Source organism: Calonectris borealis, chromosome 23 (genome assembly GCF_964195595.1).
Source record: "Calonectris borealis chromosome 23, bCalBor7.hap1.2, whole genome shotgun sequence".
NCBI lineage: Eukaryota > Metazoa > Chordata > Aves > Procellariiformes > Procellariidae > Calonectris > Calonectris borealis.
Genome location: NC_134334.1, coordinates 7,398,005 through 7,422,982, shown reverse-complemented (window position 1 = coordinate 7,422,982; position 24,978 = coordinate 7,398,005). Strand labels below are relative to the sequence as shown.

Below are 24,978 nucleotides of genomic sequence, written 5' to 3'. Positions count from 1 at the left end.
TTTATTTTTATTTTCTGCTCATCTAAACAGGTGGTTTATTATATATCGAACTAATCCGCCTCGTCAATTCTCAATCGAAACCTTTTGGGGGGTTGAAAAGACGCAGGCAGAGGGGCAGATCTATCGGTAGTTGAATAATTAAGATCATTTCCCTGGTTAATGAAGGTGAAAAATCAGATCTTGTGTCCCACCAGGTTTGTAAAACCCCTGTGTTAGAAAAACGGTGCTGGCAGGAGACCCAAACCTTTGCGGTTTAGGACACGTCGCGCAGGGGAAACCTGCTGTGGCTGGAAGGAGGGAAAAAAAAAGAAAGAAAGATGTTTTCTTTGATGGGACCGTCTCACAGGGGTGGAGAGGACTCTGTAGATGCTGAGGCCAATAAATAAAAATGAAGAAAAATGAATAAAAATGAATAAAACCACCATTGAATAAAAGCCGTCGCGGCTCAGAGGCGTGAGAACAGCCCCTCTGCGTGCGGACCGGCCGCGGGCCCCCGGCCAAGGGCAGCGCTGCCGCAGAAACATCTTCGTGCTAAATATAACAAGGGGCCCTGAAATGGATTTTTAAATTATTTTAATAATTTTTTTATTTTTTTTAAGAAAAAAGGTGATTTTTTTTTTTTCCCCTTACTCTATTATTTACGTGGAATTTCAGCGCCGTGTCAATTTGGTGAGATTTGCTGCCATCTTGACATCCGGAGGGTCATTTTCCCTCATTTCTGCCTGTTTAAAAAATGAATATTATTCCACCGGGTTTTGGATGCAAGCAAAAACCTAAATATTCTTCCTCAGACCGCTTTTATTAACTAAAAGCAGTTGTGTTGGGGAGGAAAACCCATATTTTAGCCTGGCTGCGATGTGGAGGGAGGCAGATCCCACGTACCGCAGCGAGCCCAGCGTCCCATTCCCATATTTTATCCCGCTTTGCCCTGTGCAAAACACACGAGGGATTGTCCGGAGGACAGTGGGGGCATTTATACCCCCGAACACGTTATCGCTGCTCAGTTATTTTCCCACTCCCCCCCCCGCTTTGATGCGCTTCCACCCCGGGCGCCCATCCCCAGGGAGTCCTCGGGTGACCCGTGGGGATGTCACGGGAGCCACCAAGGACGCAAATCCCTGTTTTTGGAGATGGGATGGGGTGCGTTTGTGGACCAGGTGCCACGGGCAGGATGAGGATGCTGAGAGAAGACGCTGGCTGTACAAAAACCTGGATGGAAAGCGTCATCCCCCAAGGAAAACCAGGCACAGCATCACCGGGGGGGGGGGTCCTGCCCCTCCACGGGGAAAGCAATAATCAGCTTAAATTAGCAAAACGCCCAATTAGGCACAAGCCAGCTCCGAATTCATGGAAAATGGGAGAAAATAAGGGAGAGCCCAGCTTTGAGGGTCCATAGGAGGGGCAGCAAGGGGAGGATGCTGGAGGGACCAAGTGGTGGTTGGAAGCAGGAGATGATGGGTGCAACCCTGCTGCAAGGGACGTCGGGGCTTTTCCATGGGTTTAACCTTAAATTAGGCAATTTTTAAGGTCGCATCTCCTCCTTCGAGAGCGACAGGTGGCAAAAGACTCGAGATATTTGGCTAGCACCTGCCCAGGAGGGCAAAGAAGGTTCAGCGTGGGGGAGAAGCTCCGTGGCCCACGCTGCAGAAGTTGCTTTGAGGCAGCAAAGGGGTCCCGTGCAGGGGACTGGCCCAGATTTGGGAAGAGGGGGGGGAGAACAAAGAGACGATTTGAGAAAGATGCCCATGATCGGAAAAATTTTAATACCACTGAGTCACAATTTTTAGTACAAACAAATCAGCAAAAAAATGCATTTAAAAATCCCAACCGGTCCCATTCCCACGGCCACGCATCCCATAGAAAAGTTAATGCCGTTTTATATTAAAAGAATAAAAACATTCTTCTACACAACGCCTTGATACAAAAAAAACGCCTTTCTGATGGATTTTTTTTTTTTTTTCTTTTTTTTTTTTAAAGCACGACTTTTCCTTTTCAATCCTCACTGCAGTAGCTTTTGGTGTGTATTTTTTGGGGGGGAACCCCGTAAGTCGGGTTCGGCCAACCCAGCACCTGATGGGTGAAGACAGACTATAAGCACTGCTCTCCCCTGATGGGTGAAGAAGACATTTTTACAGGGGGTCTGCAATTTAAAAGAGAAAGAGGGCCGTTAGTCCCGCCGGAGAGAGAGAAATCAACCCGCCCCGGGGCAAAAATAGCATCGCTTCCCCTCCAGCACGGACCAGGGCCCAAAGGAGCGCACGGGCATAAAATAAAATAGTGGAAAAGAAAAGAAAAGAGAGGAAAATGGAATAAAAGAGAGGAAAATGGAATAAAAGAGAGGAAAATGGAATAAAAGAGAGGAAAAAGAAAGAAAATAGAGGAAAATGGAATAAAAGAGAGGAAAAAGAAAGAAAATAGAGGAAAATGGAATAAAAGAGAGGAAAATGGAATAAAAGAGAGGAAGAAGAAAGAAAATAGAGGAAAATGGAATAAAAGTAAGGAAAATGGAATAAAGAGAGGAAAAAGAAAGAAAATAGAGGAAAATGGAATAAAAGAGAGGAAAATGGAATAAAAGAGAGGAAAAAGAAAGAAAACAGAGAAAAATGGAATAAAAGAGAGGAAAAAGAAACAAAATAGAGGCAAATGGAATAAAAGAGAGGAAAATGAAATAAAAGAAAGGAAAATGGAATAAAAGAGAGGAAAATGGAATAAAAGAGAGGAAAATAAAACAAGATAGAGTAGAATAAAACAAGATAGGGTAGAATAAAATAAGTTAGAGTAAAATAAAATAAGATAGAGTAAAATAAAATAAGAGAGTAAAATAAAATAAGATAGAGTAAAATAAAATAGAGTAAAATAAGAAAAATTGAGCAAAATAAAAAAAATCAGCTACTTCAGCTAATTTGGATTAAAAATATATATATGTGTGTATATATATATAAAATATCAAGCCCTTTGCATCTTTTTTCCTGCAGGTTAGCTGGCATAGCACATGCAACATGGATGGACGGCTGGAGGTACGGGGGGTTTGGGGGGGATTTACGGATGAAATTGGAAATACGGCGCTTGCGGAGCAGTTAGTAGCGGTCGAGCCGAGGTACAAGGAGGTGGAGGCAAGGAGCCCGTCGGCGTTTGAAGACTTCACCGCCCGCTCCGGGGGATCCTGTCGGGGGAAGAGGGATTTGGACACAGCGGGCAGGCATCAAAATTCACGGGTCTGTCCATCTGCCACCCGAAATAGCCGCGCTGGGCACCAAAAATAAAAACAAACGGCTGCTTTGTGTTCAAAGTCCCCTTTTTGCCTGCTTTAATTTGCCCAACGCCATTTATTTTTCTACTTAACAAAGCCACATACTTGTGCCTGGTGAGAAATAAGCCCAGGGCGGATTTTAGCTGGCAGAGCCCAGCGGGAGCACCAGCAACCGGGGGGTTTCTAATTCCTCATCTGCTCGAATCAAGAATTAATAATAATAATATAAAAAAATGTTGCTTTTGGGTCGCAACGAGGCAGGGGAACTCTTGCACCCTGAAAGCATCCCTCTGCCAAAAGCGGGGCGCGGGGCTGCTCGAGCCCCGGCTGGGTCTGATGGAGGTGGGCAGCAGCTTCATCCCGGGAAAACCAAGCGCCCCGTTTGCTCCCCAAAACAGGGCTGCAGGATGCAGAGGGGGGGGGAGCACAGCACAAAGCGCCTGTGTGCTGCACACCCCCGCGGGACCGGCATCGCCCCGCCGCTGCCGTCGCTCCGCGGTCCAGCCACCCACCGTCCCGGCCACCCCGGGGGGGGGTGAGCGGTGCCGGGCTGGGGGGAGCCTGGCAGTGATGGGATATGGGACCCCCCCAAAAAATCCCCTATTTTAGAGGCTGGTGCTGCAACCGGCGCTGAAACCTGGAAGATGAGGAGGAGAAAGGTCTCATGGGGCTTCCAGGGACCAGGCGGGGTGGGAGCGCCAGGGGGGGGGTCTGGGCTGTTTTTTTGGGGAGGGGAGGGAGGCGCTGGGCGGCGGGAGGGCAGGGTTGGGGCTCAGACGTACTCCCGAGCCGTCGAAGGCTGCGACTGCCGGTAGTACTGCGGTCCTCGCCGCTCCTTGGCGGGGCAGGAGCAGCACAGGAGGGAGCCCCCCAGCAGGGTGAGGCTGGCGGCCCCCCAGCCGACGAAGAGAGCCGAGCCGAACTCGTACCTGCAGCGAGAGAGAGAGAGAAGGGGGGGGGGGGCAGAAAAGGCAGAGGTGCGAATTGAGATGAGGACCTCACGGACACAAGGATGCTCGAAGCCCTGAGGAGGCTACAGGCGACGTCGAGGCAGATGTTGGGTCTTCTTCTCTCTGGCCATCCCCTTTTTTCACGTTGGCCGCATCCAGCTACTGGGTTTCCCCGTGCTTTAATCCTCCCTTGGGCTAAAACTCCACGTGAACGCTCCTACTCTGTCCCAGCGCAAAGTCGGCCGTGGTACCGACCGAAGCTTTAGCATTGGGGAGATCGCCCCACACGGCAGCGGCGGGGTGACGTAGGTCCCAGCCTGGGTGGCACATCTGCCTACGACCCCGCGCGTTGCCAAAACGGGCGAGGGAAAGGTCCCATGGGAAGCGCAGGGAGAAGGTGGGATGCAGATAAAGAGCATCCTCCGAGCCGGGCTCTCACCTGGCGTTGGCGGGGACGGCGCTTTTGCTGAAGAACTCGTACGTCACCCGTGCTGCGTACAAGGAGACGGCGGCCAACGTGCACAGACCTGGACATAGAATCATAGAACGGTTTGGGTTGGAAGGGATTTTTAAAGGTCATCTAGTCCAACAACTTCAACTTGGCATCTACTCCAACCCCCGCCGCAATGAGCAGGGACAACTTCAACTAGACATTGAACACCAGCAACACCTAGCCCATCCCCAAACCTCTCCCCTTCCTCCATCAAACTGCTTTTAAAAGATATTTGAGATCTTCTGCAAAGGCTGGAGCTGCCTTACCGGAGAGGACGAAGAGGACACCTCCGGCAACAGCGATGCGGCTCTTGGTAACGGGATCCTCTTCGCCAACTTTGGTGCATTTCATGCCCACCACGCTCACAATGATGCCGAAAAAACCCAGGAGGAGAGAAATCACCATGAGAGCCCGGGAGGTTTGGATGTGAACTGCAAGGGAAAGGGAGGGGGGTGGAAGAAAAGCCGCTCGCCAGCGTGTGCTTTCGGCCACAGCCGGTCTCTCCGAAAGCAAGGTCACCTCGTCCCACGCTGGGGATGAACCTGTCCTTAACCCTGTCCTCGCTGCGTGGCTCCCGTGTCACCCCTTCCCCGCAGGGCTGGTGGGGAGACCTCAGCTCAACTCAGGGCACTGCTCCCAGTGCCTTCCCTGACCTTCCTCCCTGCCACACTCATCCTCGCCATGATTTCCTGGGCTGGGGAACACCTTGCCCACAGCGGCACCACCGTCCCCAAATGCCACGAGGGTGATGCACAGCCCTGGGGGTTGTGATGTCCCCATGGGGCACCATCGGACCCCAAATGTGATGCCCGCCCTGGAGCCCAAAGCCACAGAGGCCCCAGGGGGGTCTCAGACACACGAAGGGGCTCAAACCCATGGGGACAAGAGGGGCTCAGACCTGGGGGGGTGTTGGGGGCCAAAAGGGGTTCAGACCCATATGGGGGGGGAACAAACCCATAGAGGGGCTCAGACCCATATGGGGGGGGGAACAAACCCATAGAGGGGCTCAGACCCATTGGGGGGGGATATCAAACCCACAGAGGGGCTCAGATCCATATGGGGGGGGGGGATCAAACCCATAAGCGGGGCTCAGACCCATATGGGGGGGATCAAATCCATAAGAGGGGCTCAGACCCATATGGGGAGAGAGGTTAAAACCCATAGAGGGGCTCAGACCCATATGGGGGGGGGATCAAACCCATAAGCGGGGCTCAGACCCATATGGGGGGGATCAAATCCATAAGAGGGGCTCAGACCCATATGGGGGGAGAGGTTAAAACCCATAGAGGGGCTCAGACCCATATGGGGGGGGGTTCAAACCCATAAGCGGGGCTTAGACCCATATAGGGGGGATTAAACCCACAGAGGAACTCAGACCCATATGGGGGGGTTCAAACCCATAAGCGGGGCTCAGACCCATATGGGGGGGGGATCAAACCCACAGAGGGGCTCAGACTGCAGGGGGGCAAGGGCAGCTCAGACCCACAGGTGAGCTCAGACCCCACGGAAGGCAGCGGGGCTCATCCCCACGGGACCCCCCCCCGTACCCACCGTCGAGGGAGAGGAGCGAGTCGTGCAGGCGGCACTGGACCTGCCCGGTGCTCTGGGCAGCGCAGCTCATCCACAGCCCCTCGTGAAGCCCCACGGCCGTGATAATGGCGTCCCCGGCGTACGAGCTCTGCCTCCACTGCGGCAGCACGGCCGCCGCCAGCGCCGCCACCCACCCGCCCAGCGCCGCCAGGTACCCGGCCAGCTCCCGCGCCCCGCCGCCCATCGCCGCCGCCTCACGCCTGGCCGCCCCGCGCTCCCCCGCCACGGCCCGCCGCGGCCACGCCCACGTCCCACCCGGCCACGCCCACCCGGCCACGCCCCTGGGGAGCTTGGGGCGGGGGGGGGGGGGGGGCCTGGAGGGGACGAGGGGTATGGGGAGGGTTTGGGGGGGGATTGGATGTGGGAGGGGGAGATCGGGGTCCGGAGGGGGGAGATTTGGGTCGGGGGGGGAGATTTGGGATGGGGGGGGAGATTTGGGTCGGGGGGGGAGATTTGGGATTGGGGGGGAGATTTGAGTCGGGGGGGGAGATTTGGGATGGGGGGGCGAGATTTGGGTCGGGGGGAGAGATTTGGGATGGGGGGGGCGAGATTTGGGTCGGGGGGGGAGATTTGGGATTGGGGGGGAGATTTGGGTCGGGGGGGAGATTTGGGATGTGGGGGGCGAGATTTGGGTCCGGGGGGGGGAGATTTGGGTCCTGGGAGGGAGATTTGGGTCGGGGGGGGAGAGATTTGGGATGGGGGGGGGGGAGATTTGGGTCCTGGGGGGAGATTTGAGGTCCGGGAGGGTGGGGAGATTTGGGGCTTTGGGGGGAGATTTGGGTCGGGGGGGGGAGATTTAGGGTGGTGGTGGGGGGAGATTTGGGTCCTGGCGGGATTTGGGTACTTGGGGGGAGGTTTGCGGGCTGGGGTGCGACTTGGGGCCTGGGGCGGGCAGATTTGGGTCTAGGGGGGAAGATTTGGGGCCTGAAGGGGGGGGAGAGATGTGTCCTGGAGGGGGGAGATGGGTCCTGGGGGGAAGAATTGGGTCTTCTGGGGGGAGATTTGGGGCCTTGGGGGGGGGAGATTTGGGCCATGGGGGGTATTTGGGTCCTAGGGGGGGGATTTGGGTCTTGAGGGAGATGGGGCCCCCCCAAGCGACAATGGAAGGAGATGGGGAAAACGGGGGTCCCCAAGGGAGGCAGGAAGGGGGGGACTAGGGGAGGTGAACCCCCACCCCACCCGTGACCCCTCGCACTCCTGCCGGGGGGCCAGGACCCCCCCCCTCCAGCCACAGAGGCCCCGGGGGTGGCTGCAGGAATTCGGCAGGGGAGTGGGGAAGGGGGTCGTGCCCCCCCACGCCGCCAGGCCTGACCCTCGCCTCTCCGCGGGGCCATGCCACCATCAACAAGAGCCGCCATTGACGGCGGCGTCCCCGTCCCCCCCCGCAGGAAGGGGGGGGACACAGGGTGTGTGCGTGGGGGGGGGGGGGGACACGTGCCACCGCCCCGGTGACACCAAGCAAGTGGCAGCCCCAGGACCTGGCAATCGTTAACCGCCCCGGCCTCATCAGCAGTCTGCTCACGCGCTCGGCCGGCCGGGGTCGGATACCGGGATGGTGGGCAACCACCAGCGGGACCATCCATTCATCCTGGAGAAACCGTCCCCCAGAACCCCCCCCTTTTTCCCACCCCGATGCTGAACGGGACCTGCCCTACGCCCTCTCCAAATATTATGGGGGTTCCTGGCTCCGGCGGCGTGGGGTAGGATTTATTTACTCACATTCCCGGGATGGTTATGGTAATGGCCGGGGCCGGACACCCGCGGGAACAATTCGATGCCCTGTTCGGGGGGTGCCAGGGTGCTCAATGTCCTTCTTGTTCAAGGACGGTTCCCTCCTCCCTGAAATGGTGGGTCCCTTCCCACGCCGCAGGAGCGGGATGCAGGGGATGCTGCGGGGCTTATGGCACCCACGGGACCTGCTTGTTCCTCAAAAAGTCCCCCTTGTTCCCCCCAAAAAACCCTGCCTTTCTGGGGTTGCATGGCTGCAAAAGCCTCGGGTAAATGTTTGCAAGGAGGGAAGGATGCGTCCCCACAGCGGATGACGGCCAAGGGTGGGGGGCAGTGACAGGAGCCCCCCGCTCAGCAAGCGACAGCTTAGAAAAAAACCACCTTTATTCACCCATTTTCTGCAGAAGGCACTTAAATAGCCGCAGGTTGAGCCGAGCGGAAAGGCACGTGGTCTGCTACCGTGGCACCGGGTCCTCACCCCTAACAGAGCATCCCTCCCTTGTCCCTCGTGTCACCCCCCCCGAGTCTCCGTGGTACCCCAGGGCAGCTCCGCAGGGGGATGCTGGATGCCGCGGGGGTGGTGCAGAGCATCCCCCAATTCCCCATCCCACGTCGGTTGGGGGCAGGGGGGGGGGTCCCGTCCGGCAGCCCCACGGCTGAGCAGCCTGAAGCCGCAACGCTGGTGGCACTGGTCCCGGCAGGGACGTCCTGGTCCCCACGGGACGTCACAGCTCGTCCTTCCCCACCGCAACGGCAGCCGGCGGTTCCTGCTCCGGCTCCTGCAGCAAATCCCCCTCCTCCGCGCCGAAAAGCATCTTCACCAGGTCGTCCGCCTGCACACGCTCCTGTGGGGCAGACCCACGGGGATAAGCGTGGTCATTGGCCCCCCCAAAAAAAACCCCACCCGCCGTTGGGGAGGGAGCTTACCCGCTCGCTGTGCCGAGGGTCCAGGGTGAACCAGAGAGCGATGGCGCAGCGTTGGCCCTTGGTCACGGCTTTCACCCCGTGGGGGTTCTCCGAGCCGGAGGAGAAGCCCACGGCGCGGCCGCACTGCGGCTGAACCTCCGCCTGCGATGGATGGGAGACCCCGGTCAGGATGCACGCGGTGGGTGAGGGGATGAGTTGGTGTCCCCCCAAACCCAACTTCATCCCTGGCCAGCAGGCAGGAGCTGGGGTTGGTGCTGCACGTGGATCCTCAAGGAGCTGAGCTACTTACGGTCTCGGTCTTGGCATCCAGCTCGGTGAAGTAGAAAGCTCCTCCTTCAAAGTCCCCGTTGAGGTAGAGGATGGCACTAAAGAAAGCAGGGGACAAGCAGAGGTGGTGACCATCACCCCACAGTTCTAGCAACTGGGAGCTCCCCCACCACCACAGCAAGAGCCAGAGGCTGGAGAGCCCAGGTTGGGTTGCCCTGCCACCCTGCTCCTCCCAACCCTGGTGCCACCAAGCCATGGTGCCCTCAGGGGGGGAAGCCCTGGCTGATAGACACCACCGGTACCTGTAATCGCGGAAGGTGTAGGCTGGAGGTTCCTTCACGCACACCAGGGCCTCTGCGTTGAGGATGCAGTTGTCCACGTGCACCTCGTGGCTGTTGTCACTCCGGCCTTCTTGCTTCTCTAGGGTGGAACGAGACCTGGCACGTCAGAACCTCTTTGTCCCTGGGGTCTGTACCCAAGTGCCATATGCTTGCAGGTGACAAGAAAGTCACCTGTAGCCTAAAGCCCTTGCGCTCGCAGGAGCGTGGACCGTGAGAGGCCATTTGGGTGGCACAAGCCTGCGTTGCCTTGTCCCATGGCATCTCCATGGCCCTCCAGACCCAGTCACTCCCAGCACCTGATCCCAAACGCCTCCAAGCGTGGAAATCCTGCATGGCATGAAGCCACCTGCCCCGTTGGAGGCAACCAACAGAGCTGCTCATCTTCCCAAACCGGGCTTAGGGACAAGCTCCCCACACCTTCCTTTTGGGAAAAGGAGCAGGTTAGGGAGCAGCAAAGAGGTCTTCAAGGAAAGGTCCAAGACCAGACCACCCCAGTTGTTGGAGGGGACCCAGACAGGACAAGAGGCTGAAGGAGACCTTCTTCTCCTTGGGTTGTACTTCTCCGAGGCCACGCTCACCATCGATGGCTGTGCGGCACACCAGGTGGGAGTAAGAGAAGTGGAGCGGGACCTCCAGGCGGAAGTAGGACTCCATCATGTGCCGCACCTTCTCCGTCACGTTGTAGTAGAGGTAGGCGCTCTGCAGGGGCACCTTGCCCTCCTGGCCCAGCTGCGGGGGACGGAAAGGACACGGGCTCAGCCCCAGGCGGGTTGGGCAAGCACGGGCAGCTGCTTGCCTTCAAACCCCCCCTCCCTGGTCTCCACAGCCTGTTTCTCCCCCCTCCCCGTAGCCACCCTAACCTTGAGGGCCTTGAGGACAGTCACGCCGTAGAAGGTCTCACTGGGGGTATGAGGAGATGTCTTCCCACGATAGCCGTCCCCGGCCGAGGCAGCTGCCTGCAAAGCCCAATCGGGGTTACCGATCTGCCTTCTGAGCCGCAGGATGGGACCCTTCAGCATCCCCTGCCCCATCCCTGCCCTCCCCGCTCACGTTGGTGAGTCTCTGCAGCTCCCGGCACTCCTCAGCGGAAAGGACCCCGTCCACCACGACGCGCTGGGAGCCGTTCAGGGTCTTGGAGTTCATGGTGACGCTGGCTCCTTCGTACACCAAGGGGCCACCTGTGGCACAAATGCGAGCAGAGGGACACAGGGATGGGTGCTACCAAACCTGGGGTACAGCACTGGGGGAAGCTGTGGTCCTGCCACCTGCTCCTGCCACCACCCACGTGCAGGGACCATGAGCTGGCAGTGGGGGACATGGAGGTCCCCATCCCACCTCCCCTCCCGGCCCTCCGCACCTTCTCGGATGAACTTGCTCATATCAGCAGACTCCTTGGCCTTCTCCTCCACCAGCGTCTCGATCTCCTTCATGAGGTTGCCGATCTCCTCCGAGATGCGTGCCGCCGTCTCCCGCTCCACCCTGGGCACGCGGCAGCCATCAGCTCCACCGTCCCACTGTCCCCACATCGGGAACGAGGGGCACCAGCATAAGGGCAGGACAAGTTGTCTCCAGGGGCCGGTGACAAAGCCCAAGGCTGGAGAGAGTCATCTCAACACATCCCTCACCCTGAGCTGCTCAGGATGACCTACCCATCCCCATCACCCCAAGGGCTGATGGGGAGCAAAGTTCTGCCCTCCAGCAGCTTCTTCCAGCCCCAACACCAAAAAACCTCCCTGGCAGCAGCTCTGTGGCCATGGCCTTTCACCATGGAGGAAGGGGGGTACGTCCCATCGGTCCCCCCGTTGGGTAGGCTTGGCCATTAGCTTGGGAGAGCACTCACTTTTGTTTCTCTCGCAGCCTTTTTGGTATCACCTCTTCAGGAGTCCACGTGTCCTGCAGCCAGAAGAACAACATCAGGAGCTGGATGAAGACCTGGCTGGGACGCAGACCCCTCCTCCCCTTCCCATCTGGCCGCCGTGTCCAGCCTGGTCCAGCACCACTCACCGGGTCCACGAAGGGGATGCCGAAGACGTCGTAACTGAAGAAGAGCAGCTCCTTCTCCATCAGGCTTCGTTGGCGGTACGCCTGGATCTCCTGCGGCGAGGGGCAGAGGGACGGGGTGAGGGCACAGCACGAGGGCTCTGGAAAGACCCCGAGCGAGGGCAGGAGGGTGCAGGGTTTACATCATTCCCGCGGTCCTTGCTCCAGACCCGCAGCCCTGGTTTCCCGGTCCCTCTGGCAGCCGGGAAGCAAGTGGCTTTCCCCATCCTGCATGAACTTCCCTGTCCCATGTGGATGAGCCCTGGGGAGAGGACGGGGGAGACAGAGGCACATGCGTGTCCCTCCTGCAGGAAGCTCTTTAGAAGCAGATTCCCTTCCCTGTTCCAGCTGATGTGGGGTAGAGACCTCCAGCCCTGCCTACCACCTCCCAGGCAGCACCCGAGCATCCGGATCCAGCTATTTTGAAGCCAAATCCTCTCCTTTTTAAGGAATTTCACTTCAGTTGTGGAAGTGTGTAGCAGAGGTGGGCTCAGATCCTCCTAAAAGGTCTGTCCGTCTGCCTCTCGCGGACCTCTCCCACCAGAGCCGGTCCATTTGTGCAAGCCATCAAGCCTTCACTTGGCCAAAGATATTTTACCAGTGATGTTTTTCACTCTCTCAGCTATTTTCCAGCTTGTGGGGTCTTGCATCCATCCGTTCCTCTCCACCTTACCACCGAAGGGTGGCTGGACCAGAGCAGATCCATCCAGAGAAGACCCCAAAACTTTTGCAAAGGTTCCCAAGGAAGGAAGAAGATGTCCCTGCAACGGCTCATCCCAGCCGGTCGCTCACCTCTCGGGGTTGGATGGGTCCTGCCAGGTTTTCCCCCAGGACGGCGGTGTAATAGGCCAAATTCTGGTTCATCACCTCATCGTTTGGGAAGAAGAGCAAATAGGTTTTGGTGCATTCAATGGCTTTTTCGTAATTCCCATCTGTAAAGAGAAAGGGGGCTGTTACGGCACATCCAGGGGCATCAGAGACAGAGCAAACACGGATACGGAGGAGAAACAAGAGAGAAAGTCCTTGTTGTTCTCCAAAGGGTCTCCCAAGTAGGGCAGATACCCTTGGAACAAAGACAACTGCTGCCACAAAGGCAAAATTAAGAGTCCGAAACGCTCTCCGGCCTCCAGAAATCATCTCACCAGCAATCAGGGCTGCGGCTTGGGTAGTTTTTTCACTTGGAAAACATCTTGAAGCCTATTTCCAGGCAGCAAGACCCAACCATTTCCAGGCTAACCTGCAATTTTCAGCCACCGGAGCACCCTGACCCACTTTCATGCAAAGGATTGCAGCCTTTCAATCTTCTTGGACTTTATATTTCCCCCTACCCACTCCTTTTGGAGAAATTTGCATAGAAACAGTTTAGGTTTTTCTAAGGAGGAGAATAAAAATTAAAATAAAATCGGGTATATTTGCCTGAGTTATAACTAACTGTTCTGGAGGGGGAAGATGCCTCTGTGGTTTGGAGCAAGAGGTGGACAGCTGGCAGGAGGAAAAAAAACCAAAAAGGCTTCTCGAGGCTGTTATTTCACTTGGAAAGCGAAGCTGCCCAGGAATCGAGCATCTCAAGTGACGTGGAGGGTTCTTGCAACCAGGCGCAGCAAGACCCAGCTCTCCCGTGGCACGTTTCAGGCTGGAGGAGCGGGGCTGCGTGAACCTCAACGTGAAGATCAACAAGGTCAAGGGGAAGGTTCTGCACCAGTATCAGTAAAGACTGGGGAATGGATGGGTTTAGAGCAGCCGCGTGGAGAAGGACTGGGAGATACTGGTGGACGTGAGCCGACAACGTGCGCTCGCAGCCCAAAAAGCCAAGAGTATCCTGGGGTGCATCACAAGAAGCGTGGCCAGCAGGTCAACGGAGGTGATGCTCCCCCTCTACTCTGCTCTCATGAGATCCCACCTGGAGCAGCGCGTCCAGCTCTGGGGTCCACAGCACGGGAAGGAGGACATGGACCTGTTAGAGTGGGTCCAGAGTTGGGCCACAAAAATGATCCAAGGGCTGGAACACCTCTCCTGTGAGGACAGGCTGAGAGAGTTAGGGTTGTTGAGCCTGGAGAAGAGAAGGCTCCAGGGAGACCTTCTTGTAGCCTTACCTGTAGGCTTACAAGAAAGATGGAGACAACTTTTTACCAAGGCTTGTAGTGACAGGACAAGGGGCAACGGTTTTAAACTGAAAGATGGTAGGTTTAGGTTGGCCATAAGGAAGAATTTTTTTATGATGAGGGTGGTGAGACACCGGAACAGGTTGCCCAGAGAAGATGTGAATGCCCCATCATCGGAAAAGTTCAAGGTCAGGTTGGACGGGACTTTAAGCAACCTGATCTAGTGCGAGATGTCCCTGCATCTTGGGTTGGACTAGATGATCTTTGAAGGTCCCCTCCCAACCCAAACCATTCTGTCAGCCTATGACTTCTGCCCATGAAGAACGGCCCGTGCAGAGCACCACGCCCAGCGCCGATGGCCAACAGAGGATGGGACAATGAGCTGCTTACGGTTGTAGTAGGCAAACTGCAGGTAGTTGAAGTGCGAGGGCAGGAAGTCCTCCAAGGGCTTCTCCCGGCCGGGCTGGGAGGCCAGCTCCGTAACGCAGCCCTGCTTGCAGCTTAGCACCTGCATGTAGTGATCTGGTGGAGAAAAACCCCGTGTCACTGCACATGGTGGCCCAAGGACAGGACTTTGGGGGGCTCCACTCCAACCTCCTGCTCGCAGCAGGGCTGTTGACAGCTTTTCGGTGGTGGAAACCCTCAAGGATGGTGGTTGCCCACCTCTGTGGGCTGTGCTGCTCTCTGGGGAAGGAGTCACCATCCTCAGCCTCTCACCCTTGTGTCTTGGTGACCCTCTGCTAGTCCCTCTCCTGTTTCTCCACATCCCTCTGGAATTTGGGGGTTCCTGGGCATCACCCCCAGTGTTGAGCATGGGCAAACACCTCCTGCCACTTACTGGCCACGCTCCTCCTAGCGAAACCTAAGATGGGGTTTGCCCTCTGTGGGGACCCACCACCCCCCCAGATCTTTGGGGACCTCTTTGGGAACCACCACCCCCTGGGATTGTCTCCAACTCTTGAGATGGGATGTGCAGCTCCCACCTGTGATGGCCTGGAAAAGGTCCGCGTTGTACTCCAGGTAGTTGTAGCCCTCGTAGTCGTAAGGTCCCTCGCAGAGAGCGCGGCACTCAGCATCCGCCACAAAATACTCCTCCAGGGCCTTCTCCAGGTGCAGGATGGCGGCGGCCGGCTGCTCCTCCGTGTAAAACCGGACGCCCAGCCGAAACTCGCTCTGCGGAGGGATGAGAAATGATGGCGGGGGGGGCTCAACACCCCACTCCCTGTGACAGAGCACCCAGGGTGCCTTGTCCTCATGGGATGGACCTCACAGCACCAAGGTGGCATCTCATGAGCTTGCCAAGCCAACAGTCGTGGTGTGACCTCCCCAGGTCAGGCAGTGGAGGAGTGTTTTGGGAGGGGTTGCCCAAGGCGGCGGTGGTGGTGGTGGTGGGGGGTCTCACCAGGTGGGGTTTGGCCTCCAGGTCGGTGAAGTCATCCTCGCGGACGCCGGCCATGGCTTGGTAGTACTCCAGGTTCTGCCTCATCTCCTGGTGCCCGGGGTTGGCCACGAAGAAGGTGTGTGCCGCCGCCGCCGCCTGCGCCGGACGGTTCATCTGGGGGGGACGGGGTTGGGAAGAGGGGGGGTGACACAGTGCCCGCCCCAGGGCACGGACCCCCCCATGGAGTGCGGAGGGGACCCCCATCCCCGGGGCACAGCGGTGGCCGGGGGTCCCGCAGCCGGGATGGAGGGCGGTGACGGGGGGCGGCTCCGGCGAGCTCCGACGTGGCACTGCGGGGGGGGGCGCGGGGGAGGGACGGGCAGGGCCCGGGGCCGCCGTCCGACACGGGGCGGACAGCCGGACCCCTCCCGGGACACCCCCCGCTCCGGGATCGCCCCCGCCCGGTTCTCTCGGTCCCGTCCCCCCCGCCCCAGGATCACTCCGGGCATCCCCCCCATCCCGGATCCCCCCGCACCGGGACACCCCCCTTCCCTTCCCGGGGTCGCTGGCGGTCCCGCCGCCCCCGGTCACCCCCCCCACCCACCCTCCGGTCCCGCCGCCGGTCCCGTACCTTGAAATAGGCGACCTGGAGGTAATTGTAGGGGCTGCGCTTGCTGAACTCCCGGTCCAGCTCGTCACCCAGTCGGTACCGGGAGGGCGCGGCGGGCCCGCAGCCCCGCAGGCAGGCGGCGCGGCGCAGCAGCCCCCGGAAGAAGAGCAGGTCGCGGAGCACCGGTTCGGGCTGGGGCTCGGCCCCCTCCGCCGGTCCGGCCGTGGCGTTGGCGCAGCGCAGGCGGCACCGCACCAACCGGGAGCGCACGGCCGCCCGGGCCCGTAGCGCTCGCTCCATCTGTAGCACCACGCCGGGCCAGTCGCCCCGAGCGTATGCCTCGGCACCGGCGGCGAACAGAGCGTCCGGCGGCTGGGCCGGCAGCGGGGGGTCGGCCGCTACCGTCCCCAGCCCCGGTCCCGGTCCCGGTCCCGGCTCCGGTGGCGTCGCCGCCCGCGCCAGCAGCACCAGCAGCGGCAGCACCGGCAGCAGCGCGGGCAGCGCCATGGCCGAGCCTCGGGGCCGCGCCCGCGCGCGCCCCGTCCCGCCCCGCGCCCGCCGGCGCCCCGCCCCCGAACCGGGCACCGGAGCGCACCACGCCCCGCCCCTTCCGTCTCGCCCCGCCCCTCCCGTCTCGCCCCGCCCGCCGACCAATCAGCGCCCGCAGCCGCGACGCCTGTAGCCCCGTCCCGCTGCTCTCCCGTAGCCCCGCTCTGCAGCGGAAGCTCCGCCCCGCTGGGCGGAAGGGGCGGGGCTTGGCGGGCTGGTAATGGCGGCGGAGGGCGGCGAGGAGCCCGGCGGCGGCGCGGGCCTGGCGCTGGTGGAGGGCAGCGCGGGCCGCGCCGCCCGCGTCGGGGACCCCGGGGACCTGGTGGCCCTGGCCCGGCAGGTGCAGCAGGTGAGGGCCGGACCGCGGAGGCAGGGCCGGGCCCGGGGCCGCGCGGGTACCCGGTGTCTGCAGGGCCTCCTCAGCCGCCGGCGGCCCCGGTGCCTCCCAGCACTTCCCGCTGCTCTCCGCTGTCCCCGGCGGCATACCGGCCACTCTCCCAGTCCGTCCCAGCACCTCCTGATGTGTCCTATTCCCCCTTCGGTGACTCCCGGTCCATCCCGGTGCCTCTCAGTCCGCCCCAATGCCTCCTGTTATGTCCTAGTACCCCTCCCAGTCCATCCCAGTGCCTCCCAGTATATTTTACTATCCCCCCAGTGCCTTCTAGTACATTCTACTGCCTTCCAGTACTATGTCCTAGTCCAGTATGTGTCCCCCCCAGAGCTTCTCAGTTCACCTAAATGCTTCCCAGTATGTCCTACTGCTTCCCAGTCCATCCCAGTGCCTCCCAGTATGTTCTACTATGCCCCTGGTGCCTCCTAGTACATCCTACTGCCTTCTGGTGCTACGTCCTAATCCAGTATATCCCCCAGAGCTTCTCAGTCCACCTAAATGCTTCCCTGTAAGTCCTACTGCTTCCTCCCAGTGCACCCCACTACCTCTTGGTCCACCCCAGTGCCTCCCAGTATGTCCTACTGCCTCCTCCCAGTGCATCCCACTGCCTCTCGATCCACCCCAGCGCCTCCCAGTATGTCCTACTGCCTCCTCCCAGTGCATCCCACTGCGTCTCGGTCCACCCCAGTGCCTCCCAGTATGTCCTACTGCCTCCTCCCAGTGCATCCCACTACCTCTCGGTCCACCCCAGTGCCTCCCAGTATGTCCTACTGCCCCCTTCCACTGCCACCCAGCATGTCCAGGCACCCCGGGGGTGCCACGGCTGCCCCCCAGCCACATGCAGGGCAGCTTCTGCACCACCCACAGCCCAGTTAAAGCCTCGAGTGAGGCCGCGACTGCCGCTTCTCCAGCGCACGCCCAGCATGGCAAGGTGTGAAGGGCCACAGCTCTTCCCCGTCCTGAACAAACCTCGTTCTTCCTCGCAGGCGGACGACTTCATCCGAGCGAACGCCTGCAATAAATTGACCGTCATCGCCGAGCAGATCCGGTACTTGCAGGAGCAGGCTCGAAAGGTGAGGACGCGTCCGCGAGCTGGGCAGAAGGTTCGTTGCCTTGTGCTTGCCAGGGGAGGGAGATTAGCGTCTGTCTGAACGGCCAGACGCTTGGGAAGAGCTGTGGCCTGGGTGTGAATCGTGGCCAGAAGCCAAGTAGAGAAGATTCAGTGGGAAAATAACGAGGGTTTATTGTCTGGTATCAACTGGGGACAGGGGAGGATGGTTTTGGTGCTTTCCCTGAGTCCTCTGCGCATCAGGGAGGACTTCTGTTAAGGCGGAGGAGCGAGGGCGGCTAGTCAAAGGACAGAGAAGTGACTCTGGTTTTGGGACAGGCAACTCCTGTCACTGTAGCGTGTGTGCTGTGCTCCCAGGAGAGTGACAGGGGTGACGACGTGGCCCTGGCTGGATCTGAGCCCCTGGGAGAAGATGAGCTGTTACCTGACGATGGGCTTGGCTTTCCAGCTTGTCCCAGCTCGTTTGCTGAAGCAGATGGCTCCGGCAGCGAGCCCAGCGGGGTTCGGCTGTCCTCTTCAATTCAGACTTCGCCCTTGGGGGTGAAATCTCGGAGCCTGAGTGGGAAAGGATCTGCCAGTCACTGCGACTGGCCCGCTGCCATCAAGGCCACTATGTCATATAATCGTTAACTGGTGGAGCTGGAGCTGCGGAGCAGTCAGCTGGTGGAACTGGGGAGATGAATTCCCCTTTGTTTGCTGTCCTCTTCCCTCGGGGACCGCAGCAGGGAAGCCCCCAGGGTCCGGCAGCTGTGTTCGGAGACGAGGAACGAGTCCAGCACATGGTGGGGACAGGCACAGGGGTGAACCTGGGGCTGTGGTGAAGAGGTCCTTGATGCTTGGAGGTATCTCCACCTCCGTGGAGGGGTGCAGGAGCTCTGAGGTCCAGCTGATAGGGGAAACTTGAAGAAAGCATCTCCTTCCTGGGGCAAGTAAAGATGTGCCGCGTGAAGCCAGACGTGCGCCGGGGAGGATGAGGCCTCGCGAGCGGTGTGTCGAGTGATGTATCTTGGGCTCTGGCTGAGAGGCAGTTGCGTGCTCTCGTTTTATTTCAAGTGTGGAAATTTTAAATTTGTTTTTTTAGGTCTTGGATGAAGCTAACAGAGATGCTGATCTGCACCACGTGGCCTGCAACATCGTGAAGAAGCCAGGAAACATTTACTACATGTACAGACGGGAGAGTGGCCAGAGATACTTCTCCATCCTGTCTCCCAAGGTGGGTGGTAATAGCCCCTGAGGAAGCAGGGGTGGGGGGGAAACCACTTTTCTGGTGCTTGGGCACTTCTGGACCTCAGACAAAAGCACAAAATCATGGAGGCATTTGTTGGCTCCTGCTCAGTTGGTGTTTGTCTTTGGTCTGCGTTAGTCTGCTGGTGTAAGAGCCATATTATGAAGTTCTCTTAGCTCTTGGTGGATGGTGGGCAAGAAGACCTTTGGTCCGTGGACCCGAATTCTGCCTTTCGGTCCCTGCAGTTCTTTCTCTGGAAGTAAAGAACTGCAAACATGCCCTGGGCCTTCGCTCTCCGGTGTGGCTGTCTGGCAGTACGGTCTTCTCAGGGGCTTCAGTCCAGGGAGTGAGTTTGTCTGCAGCTTGGTGGGGCTGGTCTTGGAGGTATCCTCCTTCCAGGCAACGTTTTCTTACGTGCAGGGTGAAGGCTTCAGAGCAAAGCACCGAGCACGTAGAGGAGCTCTGTGCAGGTCAGGGAGATCTTGTATCCCCAAGCCTCCCTGCGTCAGCAGCACTGTAGCTTGACCTGGTCTCGTACTCGGGGTAGTTGAGCTTATTTTTAGATTAGAAAATGGGATGGTCACATAGCTGGGACTGCTTCAAATGTGGTGGGGCTATCCAGCATGGGCTGAGGGACAGCACAGCCCAGCTCCAAGGGAGACTGAGCAGCGATGTGAATCTCTCCTTTCTCTTCCAGGAATGGGGGACCAGTCCTCACGAATTTCTTGGTGCCTATAAGCTCCAGCACGACATGTCCTGGACTCCGTTTGAGGACATTGAGAGACGAGATGCTGAAATAAATATCCTGGATAAGCTGCTGAGCCGGCAGTCAGCGCTGCCCCCGTGCACAGAGCCCAACTTCCAGGGCCTCACCAAGTGACACGAGTGACCGTACGGGACCCCCTGTGTCAGAGTCCCTGCCAAAGGCAGAGCAAGGAAAGAGACCAAGAAACAAAAATGCTGATGCCGCCAGTACTTGCTCTGTGCTTTAAAGAGACTAATTCTGCATTCAGTCTTTCTGGATTTTCTAGTAATTGAGTAATTTATTTCTTTGACTTATGCCAAGCTGTAGCGAGAGGCAGATAATATCAGGTGGAATCAATTCCAAGAGGGCTTGGGGCAAAAAGCAAAACTGCTTGGGGCAGATGTGATATAAAATATGTCCTACCTGTCCGGCTCTGGTGTACCTCACTGTGACTACCTGCGGCAGGTAATGATTTCAGGGCTGGATTTTGCCCCTCGTTAAAATGCCCATATTTAGGAATCTCTGTGACCTGGGAAGAGCGGTTGAAACCCCGCACAGAAAGGTCTGGTGTGACCTGAGTTTGTTGGTCTCTGTCCCAGCTGGTCTGAACCCCCGAGTCTGTCACACGGGGTGGCCTGGAGCTCTCTTCTCTGGGAAGAGCATCCTCAAAAGTGCCGTGCAGGCTTGAGGTGCTCTTCAAAAGGTGGGTGTTTTGCAGTCCTCGTGTGGCTTCGAGTGGCTGAGCTGCCAGGGTGAGACAGGAACGTGACTGCCTCTGTGCCAGAGCAGTGGAGAAAATGAAATAAATCAATCTTGATCTGAAATGGAGACAGGCCCTGTGTCCTGCCTGCATGGCAAGCATCCCGTTGGCTTTACCAGGGAGACTTGGTGGCATGTGGGGCTGGTAGGACATCTCCAGCCACTCTTTTTCCACCAAGAACTGGGGAGAGGCAAAGATCAGAGCTGATGAGGAGATGTCCTCCCTCTGCCCAGCCGCGCAGGGCTCCTCCAGGAGCTCGCCTGCTCTGCGAGGAGCCGAGGTGGGAATGTACTGGTGGAGAAGGGGATGTCCAGCTTGGATCCCGGCATGTAACCTCAGATCTGGTTGGATCCTCCCATGACTTGTTGACCTCCCTGAGATGACAAGGTGGTGACCTTACGTGCTGCTCAAGGCGTCGCGCGTGCACGCTGGCCTTAGCTTCCTCCTCCGCTGGCGACGTGTGAAGGTTGGGGACCATTTGTGGAAGGAGAATTGTGGTCTGGGTCCACCAAGGGTGGACGTGGTGCTTTTTGGTGGAGCCCAACCGCAAGTGCACTTGGGCTCCACCAAGAAGCACCACCTCCACCCGCATTTGCAGTTGGGCTCTCCTCACTTCTGAGGTGGTGATGGAAGAGTGGTGTCCTCTGTTTCCCATGGCATGACCTTGGGTGCAGCGGTCGCTCACCTTGCTTGTTCCAGGTGGTCACTCAGCTCCAAGTGACCTTCCCAGGCGTTGCCCCATCCCTCCTTAACCACTGCCGAGGAAGACACCGCTGCCTTCAGCTCTGCTGGGTGATGCCTGACTCAATTCGGGGCTAAGTCTGTGCGTCAGGCTTGGATCGGTTCGTGCATACGCGCTCAAAATAATCTCTTTAACTCCTCTAAACTTCCTTGTTCCCTTTCTAGCGTTGATTTGTTCGTCTTACACTGAGTCCCCAGAGCGTCCTGCTCCTCCTGGCCCTCGCGGTGGCTGGGAGGGGTTTGGGTGCCCCACTGGAGTCCTGTGGAGGAGGATGCTGCAGCACCACGTTCTCCCAGGTCACCCTCAACTCATGCGTCTCCATCTCAATGTCTGAACCTACTGCTTCAGGTTAGGTGCTGCAGTGACTCTGCCAAGGGGAGGGAGGACCTCTTTGCATCCCCAAGAGTCCCTTGGGGACCAGCACCGTCACTGGGACTTGCCACCGCTGCGGTTTATTCCCCCTTCGGCAGGGCTCAGCCTCTCCTCCAGCCTCCAGTCTCCCTCTCCTCTGGTCCCCACCCTGGGAGTTGCCCTGAGAGATGCTCGGGGCTGCTGGCAGCACCGATTCCCCATGGGAAGAGCCGTTCCCTGCTAGGATGGGAGGTATGAGACAGCTCTCTGGCAGCCCAGGATTTTTTTTTTGTCCTAGATTTTCTTCTCCCAGCTCTGCCAGATGCAGTAGCTCAGCCCCATCCCAGCGTGGTTGAGCCTCTGGCTGGCAGAAACCCGGTCCTCGGAGTCAATGCAGGACATTTTAATCGCCTTTTCCCAGCTCACCCTCCCTAACTTGGAGCACAAGGGCAGATTAAAAGCAATGTATTATTATTATTATTATTATTATTAGACCGGGGTATAATTAATTCCTTATCGAGTCACATGTGTCTAATTTGATGGGTTTTTTCCCTGCTTGTTTCGTCGCCCCAGGTCTTATTTTACTACATGTTATTAAATCTTAACTTGGAAGGGAGAAAGTTAATTACTGCACGGGCTTTGCCATGGTGCTAATTACAGCAACATCAGAGATCTTCACATGTGTTGATTTATGCTCCTCTGGGAAGAGGGGATTCCTGCCCCGGTTTTATCTCTTTTTCCCATCATTAAAATCCGACGCCATGCGCAAGGGGATCGGGGTGATGTCCGTAGATCTCCGTAGCTTGTGATTTCACACGCTGGCCTTTGGTGGGATTTCACGCGTGCTTTCCTACATCTCCAGCAAACACCCCTGACCCTCCGTACCCCGTAACTCCCGGGTGTCCTGCAGTTCCTCTGGGTGCTGGCAAGTCTTTTTCTTGGATTTGCCCCAAAAGAGCAAAACCACTATGGACATAGCTTTGTACGAAAATATACAGAAGGTATCAAGAGGCAAGACGTGGAGATGGGGGGTTCATGCTCGTGCTCGGTGCTCTCTGCGCTGCGGGAAGCGGGGATGCGGCTGCCGAACGGTCCTGCTGCGGAGCAGGAAGGTGATGCCGGAAAGGGGGAACCATTCCCCCAAAACACCGTTCCCCTGAAACAGCTCGCCCAGTGTTGTTCATCTTGACTGGTTTTTGATCTAATTAAACCCAAAGAGCTGAGGCAATGTCAGAAATACTGGAAGGTGCTGCTGCAGAGCCGGGCAACCCATCCTCTGGAAAGCGGGCAAGGATGGAGCTGGTCCAGAAAGATGGGTTGGAGCCTCCTGCCACGCTTGCAGCAAGGATGAGTTTCTGGAGAATCGAGGAGATGGTGCTCGGTGGAGGACTCCTCGAGCCCTTCCGTGTTCACGATCTCATCCACTCGGCTCAGCCTCTACTGAGCCGTTGCCTTTATGGGTTTGTGGCTCGGTGGGACAGGGATTTAATCAAAAAATCAGCTGGGAAGAGGCAGCGGGACGCGGTGCCGGAGGGCAGGGGTTGTCCGCAGATGAGGTATGGGTCACATCTCGCTCCTACATGTTTTTCAAGCCTTTCGTTTAGACGAGCGTGTGCCCTCTGCTTTGCTTAGAGGAACAACCATGTAGGTGAGGAAAGAACGAGGCAGAAGCAGAGGCCGCAGGCTCGCGGCTGCTGTTCCTGCTGCAGAACATAATGCGTTTCCCGGGTAAAAAGGTTAAAAATCAGCTGTCTCCTGCAAGACTTAATTTCCGTTCACAGTTTCATCTTATATATTCATTTTGAAAATATTTCTCTCCTTTTGCTCTTTTGTGAGCGCTCAGGGCAGCAGTGAATGTGGTCCAAAGGCAATGGCTCGCTCCGAAATCCCCAGGGATGGACAATCTTTGCAGGAGAAGACACAGATGGGCTTCTGACACCATTAATGTTGGGCAGAGCGGCTTCTGCTCCATCTTCGGACGTAGAGATCAACCAGGGCTCATTTAAAAGGGCCGGCAGAAAGATGCTCTTAATGTCTGATCCTCTTCTGGATGCTCCCCAGAGCTGATGTTTGCTGACTCCTAGGGCTGCCGTGAGCCGCCTTGTCTTCTTCTGGTCCTGAGAGATGGATTTATTAATGGCTTGATGGCCACTAATAACTGAGTGAGGGAAAACATCTTCCGGCTGTGCTAAAATTGCAGGAGGCACCAAACCAGGACCAGGCACTGCAGGCAAAATTAAAAACAATACAGAGGGTTTTTTTCAGCCTTTTCGGATGGTTTTCAGCTGCCCACAACAGGGATTTTTAACCACAGGCTTTCTGCCGCTTCCACGTCGCCTTCTTGAGCCGTGCTACAAGACCGGCAGGTCTTCATGGCATTTAAAAATTGAATTAACCTATAAAGTTTTCTGTTTCAGGCCAGATTTTGGCTCCTGCTTTCCAGATTGGCAGCACCCAGTGATTTTCTTCTTGTGCTCTTGTTCCTGAAGGGTAGTTTTTATTTTATTTGGGGGGGTTTAGGGAGATTTGGTTATAACCCCCCGTGAGTGCCCACTGGCCCGCAGGGTCGTCTCCCAACCAGGAGGAGTCTCCCAACAAGAGGAGTTGTGGCTCTTTGGCCGTTTTTGTTTCAGCTTCAGCTCCGGGGGGGGGGGGGGGAGGGAAAGGAGGAAAAAATTGAGGGAATTTGGAAACGGTGATGCAGGGGTGCACGGGCACCCTGTAGGGGAGACTTTGTACCCTCCATGTGCTCCTGCAGCCCCCGGGGTGCATGCACGGTGGTGCAGGTGCAGGTTCCCGCAGCCCCCGGGGTGCGTGCAGGGTGGTGCAGGTGCGGGGTGGGGGGTCCCGCAGCCCCCGGGGTGCATGCACAGCGGTGCAGGTGCGGGGTGGGGGGTCCCGCAGCCCCCAGGGTGCATGCACGGTGGTGCAGGTGCAGGTTCCCGCAGCCCCCAGGGTGCATGCACGGTGGTACAGGTGCGGGGTCCCGCAGCCCCCGGGGTGCATGCACGGTGGTGCAGGTGCGGGGTCCCGCAGCCCCCGGGGTGCATGCACGGTGGTGCAGGTGCGGGGTCCCGCAGCCCCCGGGGTGCATGCACGGTGGTGCAGGTGCGGGGTCCCGCAGCCCCCGGGGTGCATGCACGGTGGTGCAGGTGCGGGGTCCCGCAGCCCCCGGGGTGCATGCACGGTGGTGCAGGTGCGGGGTCCCGCAGCCCCCGGGGTGCATGCACGGTGGTGCAGGTGCGGGGTCCCGCAGCCCCCGGGGTGCATGCACGGTGGTGCAGGTGCGGGGTCCCGCAGCCCCCGGGGTGCGTGCACGGCCGTGCATCCTTGGCACAGGGGCTGCTGCGGGCACGGCCCAGGGCCTCCCCCCGGTGGACGGGGCTCCCGGGTGCAGGGGGGCCGGCAGCCGGGCTCCCCCCGCCGCGCCGTGCCCCGCCCTGCAGGAACCGGCGCGCGCTGCCGCC

General features: G+C 58.2%; 3 protein-coding genes across 3 annotated transcripts; 1 reads left to right on the top strand and 2 right to left on the bottom strand.

Annotated features, from left to right (window-relative positions):
- Positions 1–1,740: 1,740 nt before the first annotated feature.
- Positions 1,741–6,467, bottom strand: CLDN19 (claudin 19). The gene is made up of 5 exons (XM_075172044.1): positions 6,245–6,467; positions 4,960–5,124; positions 4,640–4,727; positions 4,033–4,179; positions 1,741–2,140 (listed from the first exon to the last, which is right to left on the bottom strand). The coding sequence occupies exons 1-5, from the start codon at positions 6,465–6,467 to the stop codon at positions 2,089–2,091; spliced, it is 675 nt and encodes a 224-aa protein (XP_075028145.1). The 3' UTR covers positions 1,741–2,088.
- Positions 6,468–8,377: 1,910 nt separating this feature from the next.
- P3H1 (prolyl 3-hydroxylase 1) lies at positions 8,378–16,199 on the bottom strand. Its single transcript, XM_075171987.1, has 15 exons — positions 15,701–16,199; positions 15,091–15,243; positions 14,672–14,861; positions 14,079–14,210; positions 12,379–12,518; positions 11,551–11,640; positions 11,387–11,439; positions 10,904–11,025; positions 10,597–10,724; positions 10,407–10,502; positions 10,125–10,275; positions 9,508–9,625; positions 9,228–9,303; positions 8,939–9,079; positions 8,378–8,856 (listed from the first exon to the last, which is right to left on the bottom strand). Exons 1-15 carry the CDS (start codon positions 16,184–16,186, stop codon positions 8,737–8,739), a joined length of 2,196 nt encoding a protein of 731 aa, XP_075028088.1. The 5' UTR covers positions 16,187–16,199; the 3' UTR covers positions 8,378–8,736.
- A 219-nt stretch (positions 16,200–16,418) lies between these two features.
- Positions 16,419–20,086, top strand: C23H1orf50 (chromosome 23 C1orf50 homolog). The gene is made up of 4 exons (XM_075172052.1): positions 16,419–16,577; positions 17,606–17,692; positions 18,770–18,901; positions 19,611–20,086. The coding sequence occupies exons 1-4, from the start codon at positions 16,449–16,451 to the stop codon at positions 19,791–19,793; spliced, it is 531 nt and encodes a 176-aa protein (XP_075028153.1). The 5' UTR covers positions 16,419–16,448; the 3' UTR covers positions 19,794–20,086.
- Positions 20,087–24,978: the final 4,892 nt, after the last annotated feature.